A 12,500-nucleotide genomic window follows, 5' to 3' on the forward strand; every position below is an offset into this window, starting at 1 on the left:
GTCAAACTCCAGCCCTCTTGCGCCCACCCAGAGAGGCAAGGCTCGCGTCAGGAATAGGTCTGCTGCCGCCCACCCTAGGCCAGCAATTAGCACCTTGATATGTCCCGAAGCCACCACACGGCCCATCACGATGCTCAGGCCCATTACGTCACCGAAGTCCACCGTTGTCTTCACCACTTCCTGTGATTTGCGAGGTGGATTACTCCAATGTTGCCAAATCAATTATGGTTAATGTATAGTGCATTTTTGGGAAGGGAGCATTATTATTTAGGTAGTGGTGTTTGTGCTTGTGTGTTACATGACCAATTAACCTTAACCCATTCGAACCAGGTGATGTCCTATCACGTCATGGTAATATTTTGCTCCCTACAGGTGATGTCCTATAGTATCATGATCTCTCCCCCAAATCGTATGATTTACATCGTTATGTATGCACATAATCATAGGAGTTCCATTTCTATAGCCTCTGATTATCACCCCATTGAAGCGGACGGGTGACATGCACTCATAGGGGCACAGCACGGTACCATACTGGAAGAAATCTCATGCATAGTCACTGTACCCACTTGTTATCTAGCTGGCAGGAGCAGCATTTCACAAATATAAGTCCTCATGTGAATGGGTTAACAAATAAACTGTTTTTATAATAAAGGAACAAATACATTACGAAATTTGGTAAATAAACAGATTTTAAATTTTCTTTATCCCATTCTTGTATATTCTATACCATATTAAATACATTAAACAATTGAATAAAAACAATTGCAAGTTTTAAAGTTGAAGGATACATGCTGTAATCATGGCCAATGCAGTCTGAAAATTTATCACAACAAACACTGCTGTACTTAACTCATTCACACCCGGGCTATTCCAGCTCTAAATGGTCGGAATGCCTGGGTTTTTGAATGCATAAGCTAATGCCTTGGGATTCTCGGACGCACTAGCCGCGAGCCTTAGCTGTCTGCTCGCTCACCCAGCATGCCGGCTTTGACTAAATATCTCATCACCAGCGTCTGACCCAAAAACCACGAAACGTGACAGCACATCAGCCGGCGTGAATGGGTTAAATGCAAATCTGAACTACATTTGCAAAAATCAGTGACTATACTCCTTAAATTCCTTACTTTCTCTTTTCTCAAAACACAAACAATAATTTTGGCAACTACAAAGTTTAATCTACTCTGGACAAGAACCGAAGTAAACTGGCTGACTAACAGGGCGGGGTATTTCTGACGCCATGGGCACCCGTCAGATATTATAGAAATTAGAGGGACAGGGAAAATATTTTTTCCCAAATCTCAGCACCAGAGGCTTCCCTAAAAAATGTTTCCCTAATGTAAATCAATATCTTGACACCCACCTACAATGGGTTAAAAGGTGGCACCCATTTTTTCAGATAAATATACATTTTTCCAATATATTCTTAAAGGCAATAAATACATAAATAGTTATGCAAACAACCTATTATTGAGTTTTGCCCTTTTCCCTCCACCCCCATTGTGGGGAACTAGGAGGGGGGTGGGGGGATACAGTGGTGATATTGCACATGAATAATAATAAAATGAAGTAATAAAAGACTGTAAAGCAATGAAAAACTAAAAAGACATGAAAAGAAACATACAAAAGAATCTATGGAGTTTACACACTATCATATAAGCCCATGCCCTATTTCATTTTCAGAGGATATGAAGGAAGCAGCATCTCATGGACACAAACAAAAGGGGCATTACAGAAGTTGTGATCAATCTGTGTAACCCCAATGAACCTCTCAGCAAGGGGGATTTTCACCCTAGACCCTCAGAGGTTATATCTGACCTACCCTACCTCAGCAAGCGGATGCCACCCTTCTACCATCCTACACTGTCTATACTTGCTTACATCATAACTAGGGCGGTTAAAGTTGAAAGATGCTCGGATTTTGTTCTTGACTCATCAGCCACACACACATATCTCTTCATCTTCTAAAAAATATTATTTCTTTTTTCATTTTTCCCTGTTTTTGGTTATTCATAATGTGCTATGTTCCAATACAGATTTAATATCTTTATCTTCACTAAATATATAAGTTTTGCAAAGCACAGACATGGACATGGCACATATAATGCCCAGACTAAATGCATTTTTTCCGAGCCATGGGTATTGGAAAAGAAGGGTTTATGTTGGTCCAGAAATATATATCATTAATGTTAATCCATTCGCACCAGCTGACTTGCTATCACGTTCAGTGGTTTTTGGGCCAGACGCCAGCAACAAGATATTTGGTCAAGAATGGTGCGCCGGGTGAGCGGGCGTACAGTGCTCGCTCGCGGCTAGTGCGCCCGAGAATCCCGAGGCGTTAGGCTTATGCATTTGAATATCCCGGCATTCCGACCATTTAGAGCCGGAATAGCTCCAGCATGAATGGATTAATATGTAAATAGTATTGATTAGTCTTTCTTTTGCACCATATCTCCAATTAGATGGTAAATCCTTCCAAGACAGGCCACATCTCAGGATGTTGTTCTTATTTTCTATAGACTTAAGTGTTGTTTCTATCTAAGATCTTATATCCTTGCAACTCTTCCTGCCTATCTGATCTGCAAAGCAGCTCACTTTATCAAAATCCATAGAACAAAATTTACATTCTCATTCTAATGTGGCGTAATGGGTAAAAACTGGAAAATGGGTGTTGAAAATCTCACCGTTATAAAACTGGCACTTTCAGGAGGACCATCAGACGTAGGGAAGAATGTTGCAAGCAACAGCATTTTGCACAGCTGTGTTAGCATGTACATTCCTCCTACTTGTACGCACTTCCAAAACGCCCCATACTCTGGCCTGGAAAAATAATAGAGAATGTGAATGAGACCCAAAAAGAAACATCAATTACAAATATCACACTTTGTTACTCGTGAGAAATCGGAAATTCTTTCAATTAAGTTGTTCTATACCAACTGGAGAAATAATGCAAATGCCAAACAAACAGAACTCAAATCCATACAAATAGAAATGTTTACAATGAAATTCATGTATCAGTAGGAATAAATAAAATACATAAAATAAAATATCAGCCGAGAGCAGAGACTGACTGCCGGTCAATTAGTTTCCCAGTCTCACTTTGTCCTACCATACTCTACTTTCACGCCACGGTTCGGTAATCACATAAAACTAATAGCCTCCTGATCACAATATCCCCCCAAAAGAGGAAATAAAATCAAATATAACACCTAAAAGCAGAATAAAACAAACCACCAGGACCATCAAACCACAGAAACACAGCCAGACAGACCCGCTCCCAAATTACCCCTTATTCCACCCGTCCCTCAATAAAAAACGCCATAAACATTGAAACTAACATTCCAGAGTATTTATAGGTGAGGAAATAAGGTCCATAAGCCAAAGCAACACAATTTCCGAAGTGAAAGAAAGTCATGTTGACAGCCGGCGAGCGGATGACGCGATGTTTATGTCCAACTCAATACTCTTTAAAAATAATACTGCATCATAATCATTGTCTTTTATTTTAACTATACATCCCAATATCGACTATCATATTACTTACGAATCTTTCTAATCTAAGTAATTATTTTTTAAGGCTTTGTTTATTGTCTTATCTTCATCAATAGTTGCATCATGAGAGACTGAGAATAATATTGGAACCACAGAGGTAAACAATAACAACGTGAATTCTCGAGAAAATTTTTCACTTTAAATAATACACAAATAACTCCTAATTTCACCGGATTACAACTAACTACAACCAAAAATCGAAGGAATTACACGATTTTGATCAGACTTCATGATATTTTAGCGAGGAATCATATCGCCGTACATGTTAAAACAAAATATCATGTTAAAACAAATCAATATTTTATCATCTAAATCCTATATAAGGGAAATTTGCTCATAGCTCAGTGGCAAACGTGTTCTACTGTGTTGAAAGAAACTATATAGTTGTGACACTCGACTGTGAATACAAATTGATCAATGAATGGGATTGAAATAGGCCTATAATTATATTCTGTGACAGAGAAAATAGAAAATTGAATTATAATGCTAAGAACACTTTGGTTTATTTTCTTTTTGAGGAATTTTGCTCTTCCTTTGATCGTGTCTATGGTTTTCACTACAAGTCTGTTCTTCTGTATATCTAACTAAGGGGGTTATCTGCATCAACTGAGCTTACAATTAATTTCTATGGAGGGTGTATGAGGGAAATATTCTCAATTCAGAAAGTTAAAACCATTGAATTCCTCATAACTACCTGTGATGATATTAACTTTAGATTTCTATGTGTGTTTTTGTACCTTGATATGTATATTGTGCATACTTTTATAATTTCCATACAAGGTTTATTTTTTTCTCTCTCACTCATCCTCTCCCTCTCTCTCTTTCTCTCTTCCTCTCTTCCACTCTTCCACTATTCCACTCTTTAACCCATTAGCAGCGGATGGCATGATTTGCTGCCAAGGCAGAGTCGGTTGTAGACATGGATGGCACCGTGCCAGACAATGTAGACCCGACATCCTACTGTCTAAATATTTTATTAAGACTGCAACCAATGGGTTAACCCTTCCTCTTTCTCTTTTTCCCTTTCTCTCTCTCTCTCTCTCTCTCTCTCTCTCTCTCTCTCTCTCTCTCTCTCTCTCTCTCTCTCTCTCTCTCTCTCTCTCTCTCTCTCTCTCTCTCTCTCTCTCTCTCTCTCTCTCTCTCTCTCTCTCTCTCTCTCTTGTATTAGGGGGGTCTTTAAGTCACTTTTTTTTTCAATTAGGCACCAAGGAATTTCAAGTAAATGCTGATTAGGGGCTGCAGATAATGCCTTATATATTTTTATTTTTTGTAGTCTATGTAATAAGTAACCTCTTTTTTCAAATTATTATTTATTCATTTTATGATTCACTTTCTCTCTCTCTATCTCTCTTTATCTCTCTCTCTCTCTCTCTCTCTCTCTCTCTCTCTCTCTCTCTCTCTCTCTCTCTCTCTCCTCTCTCTCTCTCTCTCTCTCTCTCTTCTCTCTCTCTCTTCTCTCTCTCTCTCTCTCTCTCTCTCTCTCTCTCTCTCTCTCTCTCTCTCTCTCTCTCTCTCTCTCTCTCTCTCTCTCTCTCTCTCTCTCTCTCTCTCTCTCTCTCTCTCTCTCTCTGTACTGCTCTGTTGTCTTGTTCTTCATTATTTTAATTATGATTGGATATTTCTGAGAAAATGTATTCCTTCACATTCATTTCAAAGAAAAGGAAAAAGAAAGAAAGAAAAAGAAAAAAAAAGAAAAAATATATATGTATATATATATTCATAAAACATATATGTAATGTAGCTATATATATAAATATATATATATATATATATATATATATATATATATATATATATATACATATATATATATATATATATATATATATATATATATATACACTCTCTAGATCTCTTTGCTGTTAATTACAGTGAGATTACTCTTCTATTTCTAGTAATTCAGCTTTCCATATTAGAAGAAGTGATACAGCATTATTACAGAATATTTGTATTTCCCAGAAAACAAGATTAAGACTGACTTTCAAAGAACCACACACTTTTGAAAAAAAAAAATGCCTCCCAAAAGCAAAAGGCAAAAAACGCAACATCCAGCCAGCGATGAAAGTGATCCGACAACTGTTGACTCAAATACCGATACCAATAACAGTACCGACAGTCTTGTCCCGGTTCTAAGCAAATACTTCCCAGCTCCAAGTAGCTGTCCACAGGATGAGATTCCACAAAAATTCCTTGAGATCGAAGCAAAACAAACCGACAAGCTTCTTAAGCTCGACTACGGAGCAGGGATAAGTTACGTCTATAACCCCTTGGACTATGCAAGCGAAATCCACTCTGATTTTGTCTCAAAATTCTGCCGTGGATTTAAGAAAGTCTTGCTGATGGGGATGAACCCAGGCCCCTGGGGTATGGGGCAGACTGGGGTTAGTGTATGAGGCCATTGTTTGGGTTCCTTATGTTTTTTTTTCTGTAAAATGCATTTGTTGAGTATTACTATTATTTATTTTTTATATTTTTACTTTTTTTTTTTTTTTTACTTTCTCTCTCTCTCTCTCTCTCTCTCTCTCTCTCTCTCTCTCTCTCTCTCTCTCTCTCTCTCTCTCTCTCTCTCTCTCTCTCTCTCTCTCTCTCTCTCTCTCTCTCTCCTCTTCTCTTCTCTTATGGGTTAATTATCCTTATTTGTACACTTTCCTTTTCAACAGCCACTAGAATATTTTCAAAATAATAAAATTTTTTATTCCTTTCATTTATTAAGCACCTTTATTCATAGTTTATTTTCATAGATTGTTTGTGCTAATTTATTTTACAGACACCTAAGAGTTTGCAATCTGTATTTCTTCATGGACAGGATAGAGCAACAAGCTTGCAGATAGTTCTCTTCCTCTACACAACTCAGGGCCAAATATCTCTTGATATTAATGCTCATTTATTTAATAGCTCAAGTCTGTATCCTAATAGATATTAACCCACTCACGACGGGGGCATTCCAGCCTTGCATGTCACAATGCCGGGGCTATCGAACGCTTAGGCCTAAATCAATTAAATAACTGGCACCATATGGTGCCACCCGGCCACCAAGCCCTTGAATGAGCGGTACCGTAGTGTACCATCCGTCCAGAGAGGGTTAAGGGAATTTTCATACATAGATTATTCATGAAAATTTCAAATTTAAAATTTGTTTAACATGTACATTTTAATAATATACTGAAGGTGTTTATGCAATCACACTTGCTTGTAAATAAGGATCAAGCACTTATATGCATCCAAATCTTAATATTCCCTTGCAGCCAGATGACAGCTATAAAAGATATAGTGATTTCAACATGCCAACCTAGTGGCAAGGGGAAATATGTTAATCCATCTACCTGGATAAAAGCATAGTCAAGTCATGCAAAACTCATCATACTCATAATTTTCCTTTTATATGCTGACAGGTGCCATTTGGACATGTGAAATATGCAAAGGAATGGTTAGGCGTGACTGGCAAGGTCAAAAGTCCCGAGAGGGAGCACCCCAAGAGGCCAATACAAGGCTTGGAGTGTACAAGAAGTGAGGTACGTTTTTCTTTCCCCATTCCTCATTAATTTTTAACTCAGCTGTTTACGATTATTCAATTGTAGTATGTTTTATTTTAGTGTGATTTCTATTTTACCAAGTCTGATTTCACTTTTTATTATACTATTAACATTTATGTTCTCATACAAATTATTATTATCAAAGCGGTTTAGAAATAGAGATTTTTTATTTTTAACCAATCTAAAATTTGGTAAATTTTGAACAGATTATGATTGTTCTTGAGACATAGTGACCTTCATTTTGACAACTACAACTCATTCTAAATCATTCAGTGTAACAGTTCTAGAGAGAAAGATGTGAATGAGAACAAATCACTTTACCTTCTGATGTGTTGTTCATCATCAGTAATAATTACCTCTACATTCATTAGTCTCTCCGTAAATATAATCATTTGTTCAATTCCCAGGTAAGCGGTGATCGTCTGTGGTCGCTGATGAAGGAACTGAGTGGCTCACCTGATGTGCTGTTCAAACACGTTTTCTTCCACAACTACTGCCCACTTTTCTTCCTAAAGGAGTCGGCCAAAAATGTTACTCCGCCAGAACTGAAGGTTGGTTCAGATTTTTTTTTTTCTCTCTCTCTTTTCTCCCTTTTAGGAAGATACTATATTATCAATTTATCTTACCTCTCTTCTCTCTCACTCTCTTTTCTCCCTTTTAGTAAGATACTATATTATCAATTTATCTTACCTCTCATCTCATCTCATATTTCCCTCTCCCTCTCTCTCTCTCTCTCTCTCTCTCTCTCTCTCTCTCTCTCTCTCTCTCTCTCTCTCTCCTCTCTCTCTCTCTCTCTCTCTCTCTCTCTCTCTCTCTCTCTCTCTCTCTCTCTCTCTTCCTCTCCCTCCCCCCTCTCTCTTTCTCCCTTTCCCTCTCCCTCCCCCTCTCTCTTTCTCCCTTTCCCTCTACCTCCCCCTCTCTCTTTCTCCTTCTCCCTTCCCCCTAACTCTCTCTCTATCTCCATCTCTAGTTCCCTCTCTCTTTCTCTCTCTTTTACAAAATGTAGTTCAAACTGATGAGTTCCTGCATCAGCCTCTCAGTGTGCTTATCAGATGTTAAAGGATACTCTCTCTTCACCAGGTCAAGGAGCGAGCTGGCTTGGAGGAGGCATGTAATGAAGCCTTGGTAGAAACAGTCAAGCTCCTTCAGGTCGAGCATATAATTGGCGTGGGGAAGTATGCTTTAGAACAAGCACGTAAAGCTTTAGAGAAAGCAGGCATTACCAACATTGAGGTAAAATATCATGCTTAACAATAAGAGTTATAAGGGAAATGGTGTGTGTGTGAGTGAGTGAGTGAGTGAGTGAGTGAGTGAGAGTGTGTGTGCGTTTGTGTGTGTAGTGTAGTGTATCAGTAGTATAGGTTTCTTCATATGGTTCAGGTTCTGGGATAGAATACCAGTATTTTGAACTGAAATTCAAAAAGATAAAAAGACAAATAGTGAATGAATATGTAGCTAGACTTAAATGAAAGAGGTGAAGTCTTTATATTTTGGGTTGGATCTAGATAGAATAATTCTGTAAAGCTTACTTTTCATTTTCTACTTTTTTAAACATCACATTAACTTATAAAATGACATGATGATAATAAATCCATCAGATTTTTATTTTTCATTCACTAATCCAAACATCGATATTTCAGCTCAGCTTGTTGATGCACCCAAGCCCAGTGAACCCAGCGGCTAACAAAGGCTGGAGAGAAATTGCCATCAAACAGTTGACGGAAAGCAAACTCATCGAGTACTTCAAGCCAGAAGCTTAGTTTTCTCGCATCAACTATCGTACATTCTATCTTTAGTTGATTTATCATTCACACACAGTTTGATCTCTTTTATAATCTACACTCACGATGGACAGTATTGCAAGCACAGAAATAAGTGACCAGTGGATGGAGGCAGCCCTGAACCAAGCTAAAGATGCACTGAACTCGGGGGAAGTACCTGTAGGCTGCGTCTTCATCTACAAGGGTGCAATCCTGGCTTCTGGTCGTAACACAGTCAATGAAACTCGAAACGCCACCAGACACGCGGAGATGAATTGCGTTGACCAAGTGTTGAAGAGGTGTCAAGACAAGAAGCTTAATCCCATGCATATTTTCCCAGAGATTATCATTTACGTTACAGTGGAACCTTGTGGTATGTGTGCCGATGCACTGGGGCAGCTTGAAGTGAAACAGATTGTGTTCGGCTGTTCAAACGACAGATTTGGGGGGTGTGGCTCTGTTGTTGATGTCCCTAAGATGTATAGTTATCCATATAATATCATCAAAGGCATTAGAGCAGATGAAGCTATAGGACTCTTAAAAGATTTCTATAAAGGTGAAAATCCAAATGCTCCTTCCGATAAAGCAAAACGGAAGAAAACTCAGTAGAAATTAAGTTTTAGATTTTTTTAATGAGACTCAAATTTATTTTTATTGATTAAAATAATTAAAATATTTAGCTGAAATACTTTTATCCATAATTGAAGTGACTTTTTTCACACTTTTAAATATGTACATTTATCATTTAGCCTGTTAACACTGGCTGACAAGCTATTACATTAAGTGGTAGCAGGACCAGTCATTGGGGAGGAGATATTTTGTCATGGCTGTGCTTTTGGCCAGGGTGCCGGGTGATCAGGCATGTAGTGCTTAGCCGTGGCTGCAGCAGGTGATTAGTCTAAGGCAAGTGGCTTACACATTTGAAATATCCCAGCATTTCAACCATTTGGAGGCTAAACAGCCCCATCGGCAAGTTTAAAGCATAAATATCAAGTACAATTTCATGTCTTTGTGTGTGTGTGTGTGTGTGTGTGTGTGTGTGTGTGTAAAGAAGAGCATTTTTGTAGATTCTATATTTTCTGTTTTTATATATATACATTTGAAGCAAACAACTGGCATTATTTTCTCAAAAGGATCATTCATTCTTAAATGATACATAAATAAAAAACTGCATGTTACATATGTGTTTTATTTATATGGTATATATGATCTGATTTTTTCTCTCTCATACATTTTACTGGCTCTATTTCCTGGAAAAACGTAAAACCAAGAGGTTCTCTGGCCCTGTCCTGCGTCTCATTATACACTCGCATGAAAAACCCCTTGAGTCCATTATACTTACAATTTCTTCGGGATCATTCTCCTTCAACACAAGCAAGTAAAATAGTCCTTTTGGGGACAGGAGTGCATCCACACTGGGCAAGAGCCTGTCTAAGACCTCTCTCCCTTTCACTCCACCTGCCCATGTATACTCTAGATCCCCCTGCCCTACTTCCTCAGAAGGGGTTACGACATAAGGGGGGTTGAACAGCAGCACGTCAATGGACCCCCTTACTCTGTCAATTACTTCTGCAACCAGGTCTGTACGCACAGTCTCTATATCAACACCATTTGCTCTGCCAGTTTGCTGGGTGATACTGCAAGCTCTGGGGTTGATGTCAGTGCCTATGTAGTGGCACTGTGAGCCCAAGATGCTGCCAAGAGCTGTTATTACAACACCCGACCCTGTGCCCACTTCTAGACACAGGGAAGGTCCACGTTCACGTATGAATGCCAGGTCCTTCTCCAGGGCATCAATGAGCAGGAAGCTGTCCTCCGAAGGCTCGTAAATGTGATTTAGATCTTCAGATGTAATATGAGAAAAGTCAGGGGTTTTTATTTTGTCTGGCTGGTCCATGCTGTGCTATATATACACTTATTGATACCTAAAAGACTCAAGCTTCTCAGAAATTAATCATATAAAAATTTTCACACATTAAACAAGGCCTCCTTCCCCTAAAAAAAAAAATAAATAACACTCAGTTCAAGAATAATATCACAACAGATCTATTGTCAGAAACCTCAAATGACTAGACAGTTGATAAGTAATTAAGTATCATTAATGCTATCTTGTCACATATATCTATATATATATATATACATGTAAAATCTCTACCCACCCAATGTGACCTCAAACACACTTCAGTTTTCAACACAAATGGAATGTATCAGTCTTGCTACATTGGCACAATATCCTAGTCACATGAATACAGTAAATCCAAAATACCATAGGATACCATAAGAAAACTATGATAGAATCAGATCATCCACTATATAACAGACTTTCTGACAGGTCTTTCAGCAGGAACGACCTGTTCTCTATAAGCTTTGGAACGTTAAAGGGTTAATGAAATCTGGATAGATTTTTTTTTTACGACGGAATGCCAAGTCAAGGTGCGTGGAGCGAAGTTGAGGGTACTGTTGACGGTGAACTGGTATCTAACAGGGCTTTTCTACGAGCCGTTTCCTTGCTGACCTGGTTGTGCAATTTATTGAGGCGATCCTAGGGGAGAAAAAAGACAGTTACGCCATTAGTTATCCATATTTATAGACATACATAAAAAAAACAGAACACGAAACTAAATTATTAAAGGAGGAATAGAAATTAATAATAATAACTAAAAATAGCAATTTCTATCAAGTGATAATATACAGCTTTACTTTTTTAACTTCATAATATAACTAATCATCTACAAATAACAAATTTTCTTTTTGCTAAAAATGTATCACATAAGATTAAGGTGGTTACATTAATCTTTTCAGTCACCCAGACAACACAGACAGGCTAAAATACTAATAAGTTACACATAAAGACTTAGGCACAGCACTACACACTACACCGACCCACGCACAAGATCTACCCTTAATGCATGAATAAAATCATTTATTACATATAAATAGTATTGCATATCATATTTGACAGTAAATAAGTGTCTATCAAGAAGAGAAAGAGAGATAGATAGAAAGAAAAACAGGAAAGAAAGAAAAGAAAAAGATAGAATAATTCTACTCAGTCTACTCACATGCTCATAGATAGCAACAAATAATCTTATGGTACAATTGCAAAATGTTCAATAAGATGAAGTAGAAAAAAAGCCAAGGCAGCAGCAGAACCTAAGTCTAGCAAGAGAGACAAGGAAGTAAGAATGGAGTAAAAAAATAAATAAAAAAAATAAAAAATAAATAAATAAATAAAATAAAATAAAATAAAATAAATAAACAAAACCAACCTGTGTATTTTGTAGAATGTTGTTAACTACGACAACTCTTCTCTTAGCATTCTGTAGCTTCTTAATGTAAGCGTCAAGCTGTAGTGGACACTGTGTCTGTTCCTGGACCCTTGTCAGTTCCACAGACAGACCCTCGAGCTGCTGGTGTAACTCGCTCTGACTCACTCTGGGGGAGAGATTCAAACATCGTGAGTGGTTAGGGGCATAAGAGTAAAAACTGGAAATGAAATTACGTTAATTGAGGAAGTCATATTTCTTGCTTTTCCTGTGCTTTCAATTAATCACAGAAATGCATTAAATTCACGAAAAGAAATGGGAAGCCACCTTGGAAATATATTATCTAATCCAAGGAACCAGTCCGAACTAATTCTTGTCTGAGTATATGTGAT

At 37.8% G+C, this 12,500-nt stretch overlaps 5 protein-coding genes across 6 annotated transcripts in view; 2 read left to right on the top strand and 3 right to left on the bottom strand.

Moving 5' to 3' along the window:
- Positions 1-3,488, bottom strand: part of LOC122248024 (BOS complex subunit TMEM147) — a 6,769-nt gene extending 3,281 nt beyond the window's left edge. The window contains exons 1-3 of the mRNA XM_043007798.2: positions 3,336-3,488; positions 2,682-2,817; positions 1-180 (exon numbers count right to left, since the gene is read on the bottom strand). The exon at positions 1-180 is cut by the window's left edge and continues 42 nt beyond it. Of these exons, the coding sequence (XP_042863732.1) occupies positions 1-180; positions 2,682-2,817; positions 3,336-3,412 (393 nt within the window). The 5' untranslated portion in view covers positions 3,413-3,488. The remainder of the gene's footprint in view (positions 181-2,681; positions 2,818-3,335) is intronic.
- Positions 3,489-3,639: 151 nt separating this feature from the next.
- Smug (Single-strand-selective monofunctional uracil-DNA glycosylase) lies at positions 3,640-10,020 on the top strand. Of its 2 annotated transcripts, none has more exons than XM_086548268.1 (6): positions 3,640-3,661; positions 5,466-5,930; positions 6,942-7,061; positions 7,490-7,633; positions 8,163-8,315; positions 8,723-10,020. In XM_086548268.1, the coding sequence occupies exons 2-6, from the start codon at positions 5,562-5,564 to the stop codon at positions 8,840-8,842; spliced, it is 906 nt and encodes a 301-aa protein (XP_086404394.1). In that variant the 5' UTR covers positions 3,640-3,661; positions 5,466-5,561; the 3' UTR covers positions 8,843-10,020. The 2 variants fall into 2 exon arrangements, with proteins under 2 accessions (XP_086404394.1, XP_042863734.2); XM_043007800.2 differs by having other exon boundaries at positions 5,509-5,930.
- LOC122248030 (tRNA-specific adenosine-34 deaminase catalytic subunit ADAT2) lies at positions 8,930-10,020 on the top strand. The gene has a single exon (XM_043007806.2). The coding sequence runs from the start codon at positions 8,930-8,932 to the stop codon at positions 9,449-9,451; it is 522 nt and encodes a 173-aa protein (XP_042863740.1). The 3' UTR covers positions 9,452-10,020.
- HemK2 (HemK methyltransferase 2) lies at positions 10,016-10,739 on the bottom strand. Its single transcript, XM_043007801.2, has one exon. The coding sequence runs from the start codon at positions 10,737-10,739 to the stop codon at positions 10,086-10,088; it is 654 nt and encodes a 217-aa protein (XP_042863735.2). The 3' UTR covers positions 10,016-10,085.
- Snapin (SNAP associated protein) overlaps positions 10,016-12,500 on the bottom strand; it is a 4,013-nt gene continuing 1,528 nt past the window's right edge. Inside the window, exons 2-3 of the mRNA XM_043007802.2 lie at positions 12,112-12,277; positions 10,016-11,384 (exon numbers count right to left, since the gene is read on the bottom strand). Of these exons, the coding sequence (XP_042863736.1) occupies positions 11,271-11,384; positions 12,112-12,277 (280 nt within the window). The 3' untranslated portion in view covers positions 10,016-11,270. The remainder of the gene's footprint in view (positions 11,385-12,111; positions 12,278-12,500) is intronic.

This window comes from Penaeus japonicus, unplaced genomic scaffold, assembly GCF_977035675.1.
Source record: "Penaeus japonicus unplaced genomic scaffold, GWHDUDI00000001_assembly GWHDUDI00000020, whole genome shotgun sequence".
Classification (NCBI taxonomy): domain Eukaryota; kingdom Metazoa; phylum Arthropoda; class Malacostraca; order Decapoda; family Penaeidae; genus Penaeus; species Penaeus japonicus.